Genomic DNA, 14,423 nt, shown 5'->3' on the forward strand with positions numbered 1-14,423 from the left:
CTGTGGACAAATGTACCACCATGCATTTTGGGAGGAAAAACCCAGCATCTACTTACTCCCTCCACAACACTAATCTCAAAAAGTCTTCTCATGAACATGACCTGGGCGTTATTGTCGACAGTGATTTGCGTTGGACAAAACACATCGCTAAAATTGCCAAGAAGGCTGAGGGTGTCCTTTGTGAGACGCTCTCCGGCTATCTCTCTACGGCTTTATATAGCTATGGTACGACCTCACTTAGAATTTGCATCACCGGTCTGGAACTCCTATCTTGCCCAGGATATTAATCGTCTGGAAGCCGTTCAGCGACGTGCAACCAAGAGAATACCCTCCATCAGGCATTTGCCATATTCTGAACGCCTTACTTTCCTGGGCATGGATACATTGAAACTCCGACGTCTGGCAGCTGACTTGGCAGACACCCATAAAATTATTAACCGTTCTTACAAACAATAACTCTGAGCACCTTTTCGAACTCCATCTGTCTAACACCCGTGGACATGTTTACAAAGTCAGAAAACAGCACAACTCACATGACTTTTGGAAACATTTTTTCATGCTAAGAGTTGCTGAAGCATGGAACAAACTGCCAGCATCAGTTGTTAGTTGTCGGAACACTTCATCCTTCAAAACTTCCATGCTTCCTGAGATTCGCAAACACTACACCTGATTTTCTCCCCTCCGTACACACGCAAGCATGTATCTGACTCATACACTGTTCGCTTTCCAGATATTTGTACATTACTGCATATACTTTATACGCACTTTTGACAAGGTGTGGTGCACCTGAGCACTGTATACAATAATTTCTTTATATATTTATATTTATTATATAGAAGACGCTTGCCCAAGGTACAACACTGGAATTGAACCTGAAACCACATAGTTACAATGTTAACCTTCTTAACTACATTGTCATGGCTTTGATTATGTCAAACTAGCAGTAATAGCACAGAAAAGAAAGAGATGTCTTAGCTGTTATATTGTATGTGATTTAGTACTTCTGAGCTTGTGAGTTCAAATCCTATTGATGCCAACTCAAGCTTTATTATTATTTTGGTTTGGCTCAGGTTCGGTTTTGTTCCTGGTGGAAATTATGTGGATAGCAGGTTTACTACTTTTAACTATACATATCCACAAGTTTTCAGCAGTCTTTCAAGTGCTTAGAACCCTCCTGATAATCCTTGCTGTTTCTAAGAGACAAACTTTCTATAGGAGCTATATCGGGCATTCTGTTTCAATCTCCTTTAGCCATTTGTCTATATCTTGGCTTACTGATCCCAACACACCAATTATTATAGACATGACCATTTCTGTTTGCATACTCCAAATTCTTTTTGTTTCAAACTTTAAGGGATTATATTTTTTTGTTTTTCTTCCTCTTTACAATCCTGGAATCAAATGAGTAAGGTGGGTCGATAAGTAAGCAACTTTGTTTTTCCCTATCTACAATTGTTATGTCTGGTCTATTATTTTTTAAATTCTTGTCCATTTGAATAGGAAAGTCCCACAAAATCTTACATACCACCAACTCCAGTACTCTTTCGACTCAATGATTGTACCATGTGTTTCCAGCTTCAAATCCCCATTTCTGGCACAGTTTCTTGTGTACAACTTTTACAACCTGGTCATGCCTCCAGTTCTTATATTCTTCCTGTGCCACCGTCTCATTCCAAGTTCTACAGGCTCTACATTTTCCTGACACATTCTCTCCATATATATTTTTCTCAAGTTGTTTGTTTTCATTGGTTGATGTTGGGTTGCTACAATTAGGCTCGCTGTTTCTTTTTTTGTAATTGCCCCTTTTCTAACCAAGCCCAGGATTTTGTTCCACATACATCTTCAGTGGCTCTCCAAAAATGGCCATGCAGAGGTTTCTCTTCAATCTCTTTGACATGCTCTCTTTGTATTTCATTCTTGTCCTTTTCTCCTATTATGTGCTTCATCACCCATTCTTTATTGACTGCCTTTAGTAGTTTTTTTTGTGCTGCTCTGTAAATACTCTACTAGGCATTTTTTCCATCTGTACATATTCTTCTACTGCTATTAAGCCTCTTCCACCCTGGTCTCTCCTCAAGTACAGCTGGTTGATATCTGCTTTCAGATGGTGGGCTCCATACATCATCAATAACTTCCTAGATTTTCTGCCAAGTTTCTTTATATCATTTTTGGTCCAGTCTATAATTTGAACTCCATATCTGATTAAGGGTACTGTTCTTGAATTTATTGCTTCAGTAAGATTTTTGGAATTCAGCTTTGACTGCAATAATTTTCTGACACTCCTTGTGTACTCACTACTCGTAATTTGTTCATTTTTTTGTCTTGTTTGCTTCCAGTATTCCCTATTATTATTTGAGTTCAAATGTCGTTGAGATCACCTTTGCCTTTCATCCTTTTGTGGTCAATGTAATAAGTACCAGTTGAGCACTAGAGTCAATGAAATTGGCTTTCCTCTCCCCTGAAATTGTTGAGTTTGTACCAGAATATTAAAATCATTGTTATTATGGTAAGCAGGCTGAATTGTTAGCATGCCAGACAAAATACTTAGTGGCATGTTTTCTGGCTTTGCATTTCTGAATTCAAATGCAACCCAGATTGACTTTACCTTTCATCTTTGTGGGGTCAGTAAAATGAGTACCAGTTAAACACTGGAATCAATGTAACCGACTTAACCCCTACCTCAAAATTGGTGTCCTTGTGCCAAAATTAGTAAGAATTATTATTTTCCAGTTCTTTGTATTCTGAGTTCAAATCCCATTAAGATGAGTTCCAGTTGAGTACTGGAGTTAATATAATCAACTTACTCCCTCCCCCAAACATGCTGGCTTTGTGTCAAAATTTGAAACCATTATTTATTTACTTAATCTCTAAAATTGGTGAAGTATGAACAGGTATAACCCATGATATGGAAGCGGTGCATTCTTGAAAATCTCATTGCAACATAGTCATGCTCTATTCAACTTTTATTTTCTTCAACCTTTTTATGTCTACTTATCCATGCTGATACAGTTTGGGTGGATAATTTTCTAGCAATTCTTTATTTACTTTGTAAAACTCAGTATCCTGAAATCAACCCCTTACTACTTCTACCCTCTTGTCTCTACCTTTACCAGTGTTTAGTCAGAGAAACAATGGTTTGCAACCATAACTTTTGTAGGACTTAGAAATTTGTGTGGAGAGGAGGGAAGAAACCAAAACCCATGTTACTACTTAAGAAACAACAATGCATCTATTTTCAGATTACACCCCTGCTGTAAATGCTTGCAACCGAGTGGACTCTGCTGAAGATGCCCAAGGTGTCAAATGGTAGTGTTAAACTGGGTAACAGATTGGGTTGACAAATTCAAATGTTAGTGTAAGTGTTGTTTAGAGAAAGATTTACTATGCCGAACTGTCTTACTCCAAGATATACTACAAGGATCTTAAACCAATAATGATGCTTTTACATTGTCACTCAATTTGCTAAAAATGCAAATAAATCTCCCTCAAATCAAATTTTACTGGTTGGTTGAATGTAGTGGACAATTCAGACCTGGATATGAAGTGCTAGAAATGAAGACTGGGTAGCATTGAGTGGAATGATGGTGAAACAATAGATTCCAACACACATTGTCTTTTAGCTGTCTCCCTAGATACCAATGATTTACTTGATCAGGGTTGATCGGGAGCTACACAACAAGAACAGTGTGAATCTTCAATTTGCAGGCTATTCAAGCTGAAATCTTGTCTCTTTGGAGAAAACTTTAGCTAATTTTATTCTTTTTTTCACTGTATCATCATCATCATTTAATGTCTGTTTTCCATGTTAGCTGGTTTGACAGGATCTAGTGATCCAGAGGACTGTGTCAAGCTGCAGTGTCTGCTTTGGTCTGGTTTTTACAGCTGGATGCCCTTCATTTAAAAGATCTATCTCAAAAGAAATAATACAATTATAATGTCATCATTATTTTTATATTAGTGTGTATTACTTCTGTTAAAGCAACAACAGCTATTTCAATTCCTTAAAAAAAGGTGGGATGAAGAGGGTAGATTGTTTTGTGAGTCAAAGTTCAGGCAACCATTGGGTTATAAAGTTCTGTCACAGACAGCCTTTTTCCTCTTGAACAATAAATTGTACCTAGCCTACAATGTAAAATGGTTGGTAATCAGAAGAGCATCCAAACATAAAAGCTATGTCAAAAGAAAACAAACAATGACAATTTTCTCTATTGTTGTAAAAATGAAACAATAGGAGACAATTTGAGACTCCTATGTAGTTAAAATGGCCTAAAAGTGATGCTGATGATTTCTTAACTAACTTTTCTTTTATAGTTACAAAATTTCATAATTTACCTTTGTTTTTTGGGGTTTTTTTAATTTAAACTGCAGAATCTCAGAATATTTATTAAATTTTTGACTGACTGAAAGATGACGTATTGAAACCTTGTGGCTGGTAGTGTTTTTTTAAGTATGCCTCTCACTGTTGCTTCAATAAAACTGAAAACTTATAACTGCAAATTTTATGAACAACATCCAACTGAGGATATGTGCGTTGATAATTCCTACAAATATCTGCATTTTCAAAATTATTGATAAATGCTAAATTAGTGACCATAACAAGGAATTCTGGTTGCAGCTAATCCAGGCTTTCAGTAATGAAAATATCTGCCTTATGTCCTCAGCCTGGTGGGAGCAAAGATCTCTGCACAAGGTGAAGTTGAATTGATGTTGACTGAGTGTTGTGAAGTGACAGCTCAGTAAATGCCTCCTTCAAGATGAATTAATAGAAACCCTACCAGAACCACCATAGTGTTTTACTTGCTTGTCAATGAGGAGGAGGCAGAGAACTTGTACAAGATATTTCATGCTGCTGTCATAGCTATACCAGCTCATAACTTGTTAGCCATATTCAATGACTTCATGAAAATCATGTCATACTGACCAAGAAACATGTGGACTACATTCTTGTGAATGAAAAGCAGAGAATTGTTTGACACAAGTCAGACTGAGATCTATAGCTGTCCAGCACACAAGCCCTAAGGTGAAAATCAATTGGAAAACCTACATCTTTCAACTTATGTTTCAAACCCTGGTTATAATAAGTTCAGAATCATTTCCATTTGTTGAAAGAGAAGAGATTATTACTGATTACTATTAATGATTCATCAAGGCAAACATGGAAGCAATAAAGTGTCTTCCTCTCACAGCACCCTGACATTGTGGTGGTACAAAGTAGTGTCAGTGATTACTTTTGGGGAGTTCAGCACGAGCAAGTCAGGCAAGCTTTGGGACAAGTGGGCCAAGACTTAACTGAAGTGTATGATCAATTAAAGAATGAGAAACTGGCCCAGAAAATCAGCAAAGTAAAAACAGCTAACAAAGACAAGAAACATAGTGAAGCATATCTTACGAAAGAGGAAAGTTCAGAGCAAGATGAATCTGTGGGAAGATTAGATGGGGGACATGATTCATTTACTTCAAGAATGTCCAATAATGAGCAATGAGGACTGATATGTGACCACTGTCTTTAATGGTATTCACATTAATGATGGCATATTAACCAAGGCTGAGCTGAAAAGGATCAGGAACTCTCTCAGCCAAGGAAAAACTGCTAGATTTGATAGGATCCCATGCTCAAGAATTGATATATGAATGACATCCTACTAAACTTCTGCAACACAGCACCAGTGAATGTTGACATTGGCTCCTTTCCAACATAATTCATGTTCCCACATCTGGATCACTTACATGTCAGAATAATGCTGTGACATTAGTCTGACATGTGTCTCATCAAAATTCCATTATCAGATATTCCTCAGCCAGATTTAGTGCAACCTTTGAGCCCAAGTTGAGATACTGCAAAAATAGTTTCCTTGAGAAGTGGACAATCATCATACAGGTCCTTGTTCTTTGTAGAATAATAGAAGTAAAGAACAACTATCTACCTGGTGTTGATATTTGTTGACTTCAAGAAAGCATTTGATTAAATTCATTGGGAGAAATTGATCAAGATCTTGAAGGCATATGAAATTGCATCTTATATCCTTTGAGCCATTAAGTGCCACATATATCAACACTGTGAGACAGGTGATCATGTGTCAAAAATGGAAACCGAAGTTTTGTTTCACTTGGATTTCTGGAAGATGGAATACCTGATCTGCAACATAGTTGATTGTGAGCTACTTAATTTGTTGAAGGTGCTCTGCTCAAACAAGTTCCTGAAAACAAATATCTAGGATCATTCATGCTAGGCCCAGAGAGGGACATCAAGATGCATAAAGGCTTTGTCTGGAAAGTACTCAATGTAATAAAGAATATCTGCACCATCACCACCTCCAGCTTTTCAAAAACCTTCTTGGCAGCAATCGATTAATCTTCCTTTATGAGTATGAAATTTGTAACCTCACTAAGTTCAAGGTCAGGTATGTGACCAATGAATAACTTTATGACCTGTTCTCAGTTGACCAACAGACTAGCAGAAAAACAATTGTCTACCATCTGTGGGTATCAACTCATAGCAGTCTGAAATATGAGTCTCTTTCAAAAACCATGAAAAAAATCCTGATGGAGGAACTTAAGACAATGATGACTGGATATGTGGCCTGTTCATCATTGTGCCTGACACAAATACAAATTGTAGTCAATAGATGATAATGATCAAAGGCATTTCAACCCTAATAATCTTTTTTTTTTTACCTTTTTTACCTATGTGTACCTTAGAGTACATAATCCATTATATCTTTCTCTTTTTAAAGATATTAGTGTGAGATTTCTATCAGATAGATTGATCACATAATTCTTCATTTGTTGACTCATTTTAACAATGTGCAGTAGGGTTTGAAATGTTTGTTTAGATTTTATTATCATTCTCATTGTCTTTTATATATAGACCTATATTGCATGTATTCAGGTATGGCAGTATGGTACTTTGTGGTAGTATCTTCTACCATATCCTCAGATTCATTAAAGCCTTTGAAAGACAAACTGTAGGAGCTTGTCTCAAAGACCACTTTTACTCTTAGATGTTATACTTAATCCATCACCCACTTTAACACCACCACCTAGTTTTTAGATACTTTGAGCAGAATCTACTCTGTTGCAAGTATTGTGGCCAGGTCTCCAGTCTGAGGATAACTTCTGTCCTCTTCTGACTAAGCAATTAAAAAACAAAGACTACAGTTTCTCTCCAGTTATCTCCATTTGTTTTATCTGTAAAACCCAAGATTTTTAAAGTCTGGTGGTGATATAATCTGCCAGCCAAGAAGCACATATGTCATCTTTTATTATTCTGACTCAGAATTCATCTCCCTTTATCATCAAAGCATATATTTGAAAGGATTCGAGTGCTGTAACTTTTCTTTGGTTTCAAAATGATCAACATTCTTGTTGTTTTAACCCTATAGCATTTAAATCGGCCACATTCTGCCCAAATATTCTATGTTTTATGTTCAAACTGGCCAAATCCAGTTTCTTACATCTATCTTACAATGTCATTCTAAGAATGCATAACAGCATCATTGAAATCTCTAAACTACAAGATAATACATGATTGATTCAAAATAATGTGAATAAATAAGCTTTACATTTAAGAAAGTAATATGAATGCTAGGGGGTTAAAAAAGAATGCTATGTACTATGTCAGATTTCCATACAGTTTCTGTCAACCAGTTCCACACACAAGGCATTGGTTGACCAAGTGCCATGCAGTGTGATGGAATTCAAGATGATGTATGTATGTATGGCTGTACAGTTAAGAAGTTCTCTTTACAACCATACAATTTTGGGTTCAATCTCGCTGTGTGGACAGAAACTGTGTAAGCCCATTATATATGTGTAGGAATGGTTATATTTCAATTATCGATATTTGAATGATGTAATGCTAATGTTGCTACCCCTTGTTCATATTAGCACTGGTTGTTCAGAGCTTTCAAAGACCTATGGTATATATAAAAACCCTTCGAAAACAGGTGAAAGTTTGCACCATGAAGGGTATCCAGTTTTAAAATCAATTCCTATCCAAGCCATGTGAGCACAGAGAAATATGTACTCAATGAACACAGAATATATACATAATCGCTTCCTCAAGTTAAGCTTTACATAAGTCAGTGTTCATGAATGTATGTGTGAGTATCTCTATCTATCTATCTATCTAGATGCATACATACATACATACATACAGGCTGGCAGACAGACAGACACAGGCATGGTTATGTGGTAAGAAGTTTATTTCCCATTTACATGGTTCCAGGTTCAGTTCCACCATATAGCAACCTTGGGCAAGTGGATATGGTAGACAGAAACTGAAAGAAACCTGTCATTTACATATATGTGTGTATGTTACTGTGTCTTTGCTTTGACATTTCATGATAATTGTAAAGGCGTGTCACCATCATGTAAGCAATGTCCTTCATTTCTAGTATTCTGTGAAAATGTATCTGGTTATGGGAAAATATTACCCTGCTTGGAAGTAGTTTGGTAACAGGAAGGGCATCCAACCACAAAAGATGCACCTCAAGAAATTCCATTCAGACAATGTGGGCATGGAAAAGTGGTCAGTAAAATAAAAATGAAAATGATATACACATGTACACACACAATATATAGAATATATTACAGTGCAATTGTAAGTTTTCAGTAAACTGAGGTCCATAATCATTTCATCTTGGAACTATTTCAGGTGAGTAACTAATGCTATCAAAGAAGCATAACACAAATTTCCATTTTTGTTTCAATAAACGTTTCTGAAACATTTAAACTGTATATGAAATAAGTTTGTGTGTGAATGAAGGTATCACTGTGTGATTGGAAAATTCATTTCACAAGCATGTGGTTTTGATTTTAATCTGCTTTATTCTTGGGTTAACAAGTTAATGGAAGCTGTGTGGAAGTCCAACTAAAGGACTGTCTCTGTTCTTATTTCTTTACTGCCCACAAGAGGCTACACACAGAGGGGACAAACAAGGAAAGACAGACGGATTAAGTCAATTATATTGACCCCAGTGCGTAACTGATACTTATTTAATCGACCCCAAAAGGATGAAAAGCTAAGTTGACCTCGACGGAATTTGAACTCAAAACATAGTGGCAGACGAAATACCGCTATGCATTTCGCCCAGCATGCAAACGTTTCTGCCAGCTCACCACCTTCTTTTTGGTGGGGGACGCTGGGATTCCGGGGCTGCAATGTGTGTTTGAGGTGTCAATGTTCACTGAGTCCTGCAATTCACATCAGTTCACGCGGATAGCTGCGCTCTTCATCGACGGACAAGCCGAGTGATCCCCTGTCTGTTCTTGGCTAGTAGATTTACTCCTTAACTTGATTTAACACCACCATTTTGCTCATGGGTACAAATATTCAGGCCAAATCTCTGGTCTGAGGATAACTTACTCCTTTCTTTTCTTGGAGGCTTAACATAAGGGCCATGGGTGCTATCTTTCTTCCTTTAGGCCATAAAGCAAATACATTCTGCATGTATGATTAATACATATTAATACATCTGAACATAGATTCTTACTTAGATTAATTTTATCTTTCCAGTATAAGGATGCTTTTATGAAAGCCAATCCAGATTATAAGTGGCACAGTTATGAGAAATCAAATTTACTGCTGAATACAAGTTGTGTTCCTACCTTCAGAGATGATCAACCACTTCCTGCATCAAAACCAAATATCTCTTCAGATATCACCAATAAAGGCTTCAATAAAGGTAAGCTGAAGTGCATTTTAGAAAACTTTAACCCTTTCAAGACCCTATAGTAGTTGTTGTTGATGCTTATTACCTATTAGTAAACACTGATCCAACTCAACTACATAATCAAAGGTGTTCCAGATGCAACCAACTTGTCTCTTTTTTCAGACATAGCCTATCTAAAACTACATTATCTAATGTGTCCTTCCTTCATTTAAGACAGTAGGATCTTGGAGGAGATTTGATTGCTATTTCGGGTAGGTCCAACAAGCCATGTAGCTGTTCATAGTTACAGAAGTATTTTATGTGGTTTGTGACCATGTCCCCTCTTATTTTTTGCTGTGGGTGTGTACAGAATTTATTTGTGTTCAAATTTAGCCTTTCTTTGCAAAGTATATGTGAGTAACCATCGCTCAAATACCATATTGATCAACGAAGCAAAAAATGCACACCATTTTTATTTGCATATTATTTGATATTTTAACATGAAATTGTAGTGGAGATGCATGGCCTAGTGGTTAGGGTGTTGCACTCATAGTCACAAGATTGTAGTTGCAATTCCTAGACCAGGTGGTGCATTGTGTTCTTGAGCAAAATACTTCACCTCATGTTGCTCTGTGGTCACTTCAATATCTGACATCAATTTGATGGAGTGAGTGAGTTAATGTGTGGCACATACATTTGATCACTAAAAACAAATCATTAGTGCAGGTCATTCGACAAAAGCTGAACACTCATACATTGTCTTCGATAGGAGAGTCCATCATAAAATTGTACAATTAATTTCTTCAATTAAGAATATTAGGTTTCACCTTGCAAATATTGTATGTGTTTGTATTTTTTTTTTTTAGCTCTTATTGTAAAATGTGTGCATGTACAAGCTCATGACTCAGAAGAAACACATACTGTTGATAACAGAGAGCTGTATTAGGTAACACTCTGACAACTGAGATTTACGGAAAACATAGTTGTATAAGATAACCATTATACTATGTCTTAGGTGATTCAGAAGTGTAAATGGCTTGATTTGGTGATATTAGAACAACAGTTGATCAAAATTTTGTCAAAGAAGCCAGTGTTATGAAATTACTGGTGTTGTAACAGTTTCTGTTTCATTGCTATAATGTTTTGCAGAACATGTATATATATAAATTTTTTTTTAGCTAACATTGTATGTTACAACAAATATAAACAGTATGTTGGCTGATAAGCCTTATGTTCTATAGTACATTATAGCAACAGACTGAAACATTTTTAACACACCAGTAATTCAATGTTCAATTTTGCTGCCCTGAAAATATTAAACATGTAAATTGATCTACACAGTTTACCATACTCTCTAATGTCGGTTTCAAATTTTGGCACAAAGCCAGCAATTGTGGGAGTGGGGGTAAGTCAATTATATCAACCCCAATGCTTGATTGGTACTTATTTTATCACCCAGGAAAGGCAAGGTTGATCCTGGTGGAATTTGAATTTAGAGCATAAAGACAGATGAAATGCCTCTAAGCATTTTGCCTGGTGTGCTAGCTTGCCACCTTATATACCTTCTAGCATTAATGGGTTTATATACTGTGTTTGTGCATAGCTGCTGATGAAGACTCAGAAAAAAATCAAAACGTACATACTGCTGTTCCCTCTTTTTTTGTCTGCATTCATATTGTACAGACAAATTGTTTACATTCATTATAACACACAGTAAAGGTGGCGAACTGGCAGAAACATTAGCATGCCAGGCGAAATGCTTAGCAATATTTCATCTGTCTTTACATTCTGAGTTCAAATTCCACTGATGTCGACTTTGCCTTTCATCCTTTTGGGGTTAATAAATTAAGTACCAGTTTGTACTGGAGTCAATCTAATCGACTGACCCTCTCCCCCCAAATTTCAGGCCTTGTGCCTAGAGTAGAAAAGATTATAGCACACAGTGTTAGCTAAAAATCCCAATACATATGTTGTATGGTAGAGTACAGCAATGACATTTCATTTAGTGCCAGGTTAACCCTGACCGACAGATCTATGACTATAAAGGTATTATTGTTGTGACCTTTCCATCTATTCAAGCAGTTTTTCTCAGACTACTTTATCCAAAGTCTTTTTTTTAAAGATATTGAGGCATGATTTAAAAGAAGAGATGCTTTTTCACTTGCTTGTTTGTCCATCTTTAATGAATCATATGTATTCAACAACACAAAGGAGATGCTCCTCATTATATATATATATAGCATCTAAGTAACACATTTAAAAGTAGAAATATGTAAATCATAATCAAAACCCAAAGAATGAGAAGCAAGTTGAACGACCTGCTCCTAGTTTTTGAGTTCAAACCCACTGCAGTTCTATTGTTTATCTGGACAGAATACTTATTTCTACTTTACCTCAGTCAATCCAGCTGTCAAAAGTGGGTAACATAACCTTTAGGAGGAAGGGATTTATATGTCTTGGAAATAGATCTCTGCTAAGTTGATAAATTTTAAGATTATTTTTTTTTAAGTTAGATTATTGTAGGGCCTTCAGTTTTCATGTTGGTGGCATACATATTTTACCATCAGTAATTCACCCAGTTTTGTTTTGACTGACATCTACCTGCTCTTGTTGGTACTTTTTGTTTTGGTTCATTATTAAAGATAGTGTGTGTGTGTGTAGACATTACAGCAGATATCCAGTAAGCTTTGGAACAGAACATTAAAAACACAAGCCTTTAATCCTTCAGATGCAAATCCATCTGAGACTAAATCACTAGTCCTTCAGGACTTATTTTAAAACATCCATTATTTCATGTAAGGACATTTTTAGTTAGGTCCTAAGTATCTGCTTAATAATGAAAAAGTTGGTTATTTTATTAAATTCCTCAAATTCTCAATTTCAAGCCAAATGAAACATTTGGACTGCAAATAATTGCACCAATCATAACTTTACAAAGGTAATTATTGAAACAATTTATAAAACAAAGTAACTAAATTACTTTATTAATTGTAATCAAATGATAAAATAAATCTTATTTCAGTGGATCATAAAACTTTGATGTACTCAAATATATTGTGTAGAAGACCAAAAGCACTTAATAAAATGTCTTTTAAAAAAAGGGGGTGATGATGAAATCTTTGCAACAAAACTTCTATTTGATTTATTTTGCATCTAGTGAAACTAAACTAGATACTGAAGAACAAATTCAGTTTTACTTAAACTGTCACCACACTAAAAAATGCTGAGTTGTGCTAATTTTTGTAGTCAGTACTAGCAGACATACCGAACATTGCTCGGGATTTAAATGGCATATTTTGTATATATGTTAAGTTGAAACGTGATACGGGGAAGTGCAACATTGACGACAAAACATTTGTGGAGTAAATGAAGGGCTAATTTGACTGACATGTCATGCATCTGTTTGGAAGATTCCAGGCCCTAACCTTGTCTTGGAAAAGTGGATAGGGGGTATGTGATTTTTGAATGCACCAAAAAACTCTGTGGAAATACTCTCCTTTGTACCTGTTAGCGCTGCTGCTACCACGCTGAACAATCAGCAGACATAGGAACTACATCCATGTGATAAATTAAGCCTGTGAGCATGCTCAACAGCACCGCATGAAAGGAATGACATGGTAAGGGTGATGATTGGCTGAAGTTGTTAATGCAGTATTCCCAGCCAGGTGAATACTACACTGCTCATCACTTTCCATTGCTCTTGTAGTAGCTGTACATGCAGCATTTTGTGATTGTCTAATTAAAATTTCACGTAACGATTCGTTTGCTCTCCTTTTCAATTTCTCTGCTACCTCCATTTTTTGACCAATGGAGGATCTCTTCTTTGGAGACATTATGTCAAGAAATATCACATAATAAACTAAGATGACAATTGTATGTTAATAATGAAATGTCAGTAAAAAAAAAAGGTAAATAATATCAATATCTTAACAAATTTTAAGAAAAGTTACTCCGTAAAGAGTTACCTCCCTTCTCCATAGTAGCCGTACTTACCCAAGGAAAGAGGGTTTCTGGCCTCAGAGGTCCCATTACTCATTATGTGAAAAATTTTAAGAGTCTAAAACCACCTCTGGAATATAAGTAATGCATGTTTAGTTTGAAGGAAATCAGTTGCAAACTTCAGAAGTTATGCAGGTTTACACACATACATACATACATACAACACTAAAAGCATGTTGAGAAAAGCTATTGTACTTGTTATAATCATGTTTTTTTTTCTGTTTTACGGGTTTATAAAATGTTTATATTACTCTAGTATCAGTATTGAGCTCTATTGTTTTCCATAACCATAAGTTTATTTTGGTATGTATGGTGTATGTATAAGTTATGCAGAAAATTATTCTGTAAAATGTAATTGTTGCTATTCCAGATTACTGCAAGCAGGGCTGTATTCTGAATAATCATTTTTGTTCAAAAGATTTACGTTTAAAATACTTTCAAAGTAGTAGTAGTAGTAATTGTGACAGTGCTGTTGGGGGGGGGGGGTATGCTTTCACAGCACTATCAACATTAAACTAAGAAGTGTTGAAATAATTCTTGAAAAACACCTGTGTGGAGTTTAAGTCCAGATTTAGCAGTCTTGGTACTTGACATAGGTCAATGTTACATGCCCTGAACCAGTCAAAGGTCACTTGACAATATAATAAGGAAATATGATAAAAGTCTAAAAGTCCAGCAGCCTGTCCATCAGTATAACTGACAACTCTCTGCCTACAATTTTATGCTATCTGTGTGTACACACACACACACACACACACATAATTTAAAGTA

The 14,423-nt window shown here is 36.0% G+C and overlaps 1 protein-coding gene and 1 long non-coding RNA gene across 8 annotated transcripts in view; both read left to right on the forward strand.

Annotated features, from left to right (window-relative positions):
* The window catches only part of LOC115221369 (dual specificity protein kinase splA), an 83,237-nt gene that overhangs the window by 46,824 nt on the left and 21,990 nt on the right, over positions 1-14,423 (forward strand). For all 7 annotated transcript variants that reach the window (XM_036510820.1, XM_036510819.1, XM_036510822.1 and 4 more), the window contains exon 3: positions 9,518-9,686. In XM_036510820.1, the coding sequence (XP_036366713.1) occupies positions 9,518-9,686 (169 nt within the window). The remainder of the gene's footprint in view (positions 1-9,517; positions 9,687-14,423) is intronic.
* LOC118766943 lies at positions 1,461-7,212 on the forward strand. The gene is made up of 3 exons (XR_005002847.1): positions 1,461-1,664; positions 6,834-6,853; positions 7,203-7,212. It is a non-coding gene; the product is annotated as an uncharacterized LOC118766943 (long non-coding RNA).

This window comes from Octopus sinensis, linkage group LG18 (assembly GCF_006345805.1).
Source record: "Octopus sinensis linkage group LG18, ASM634580v1, whole genome shotgun sequence".
NCBI classification, from domain to species: domain Eukaryota; kingdom Metazoa; phylum Mollusca; class Cephalopoda; order Octopoda; family Octopodidae; genus Octopus; species Octopus sinensis.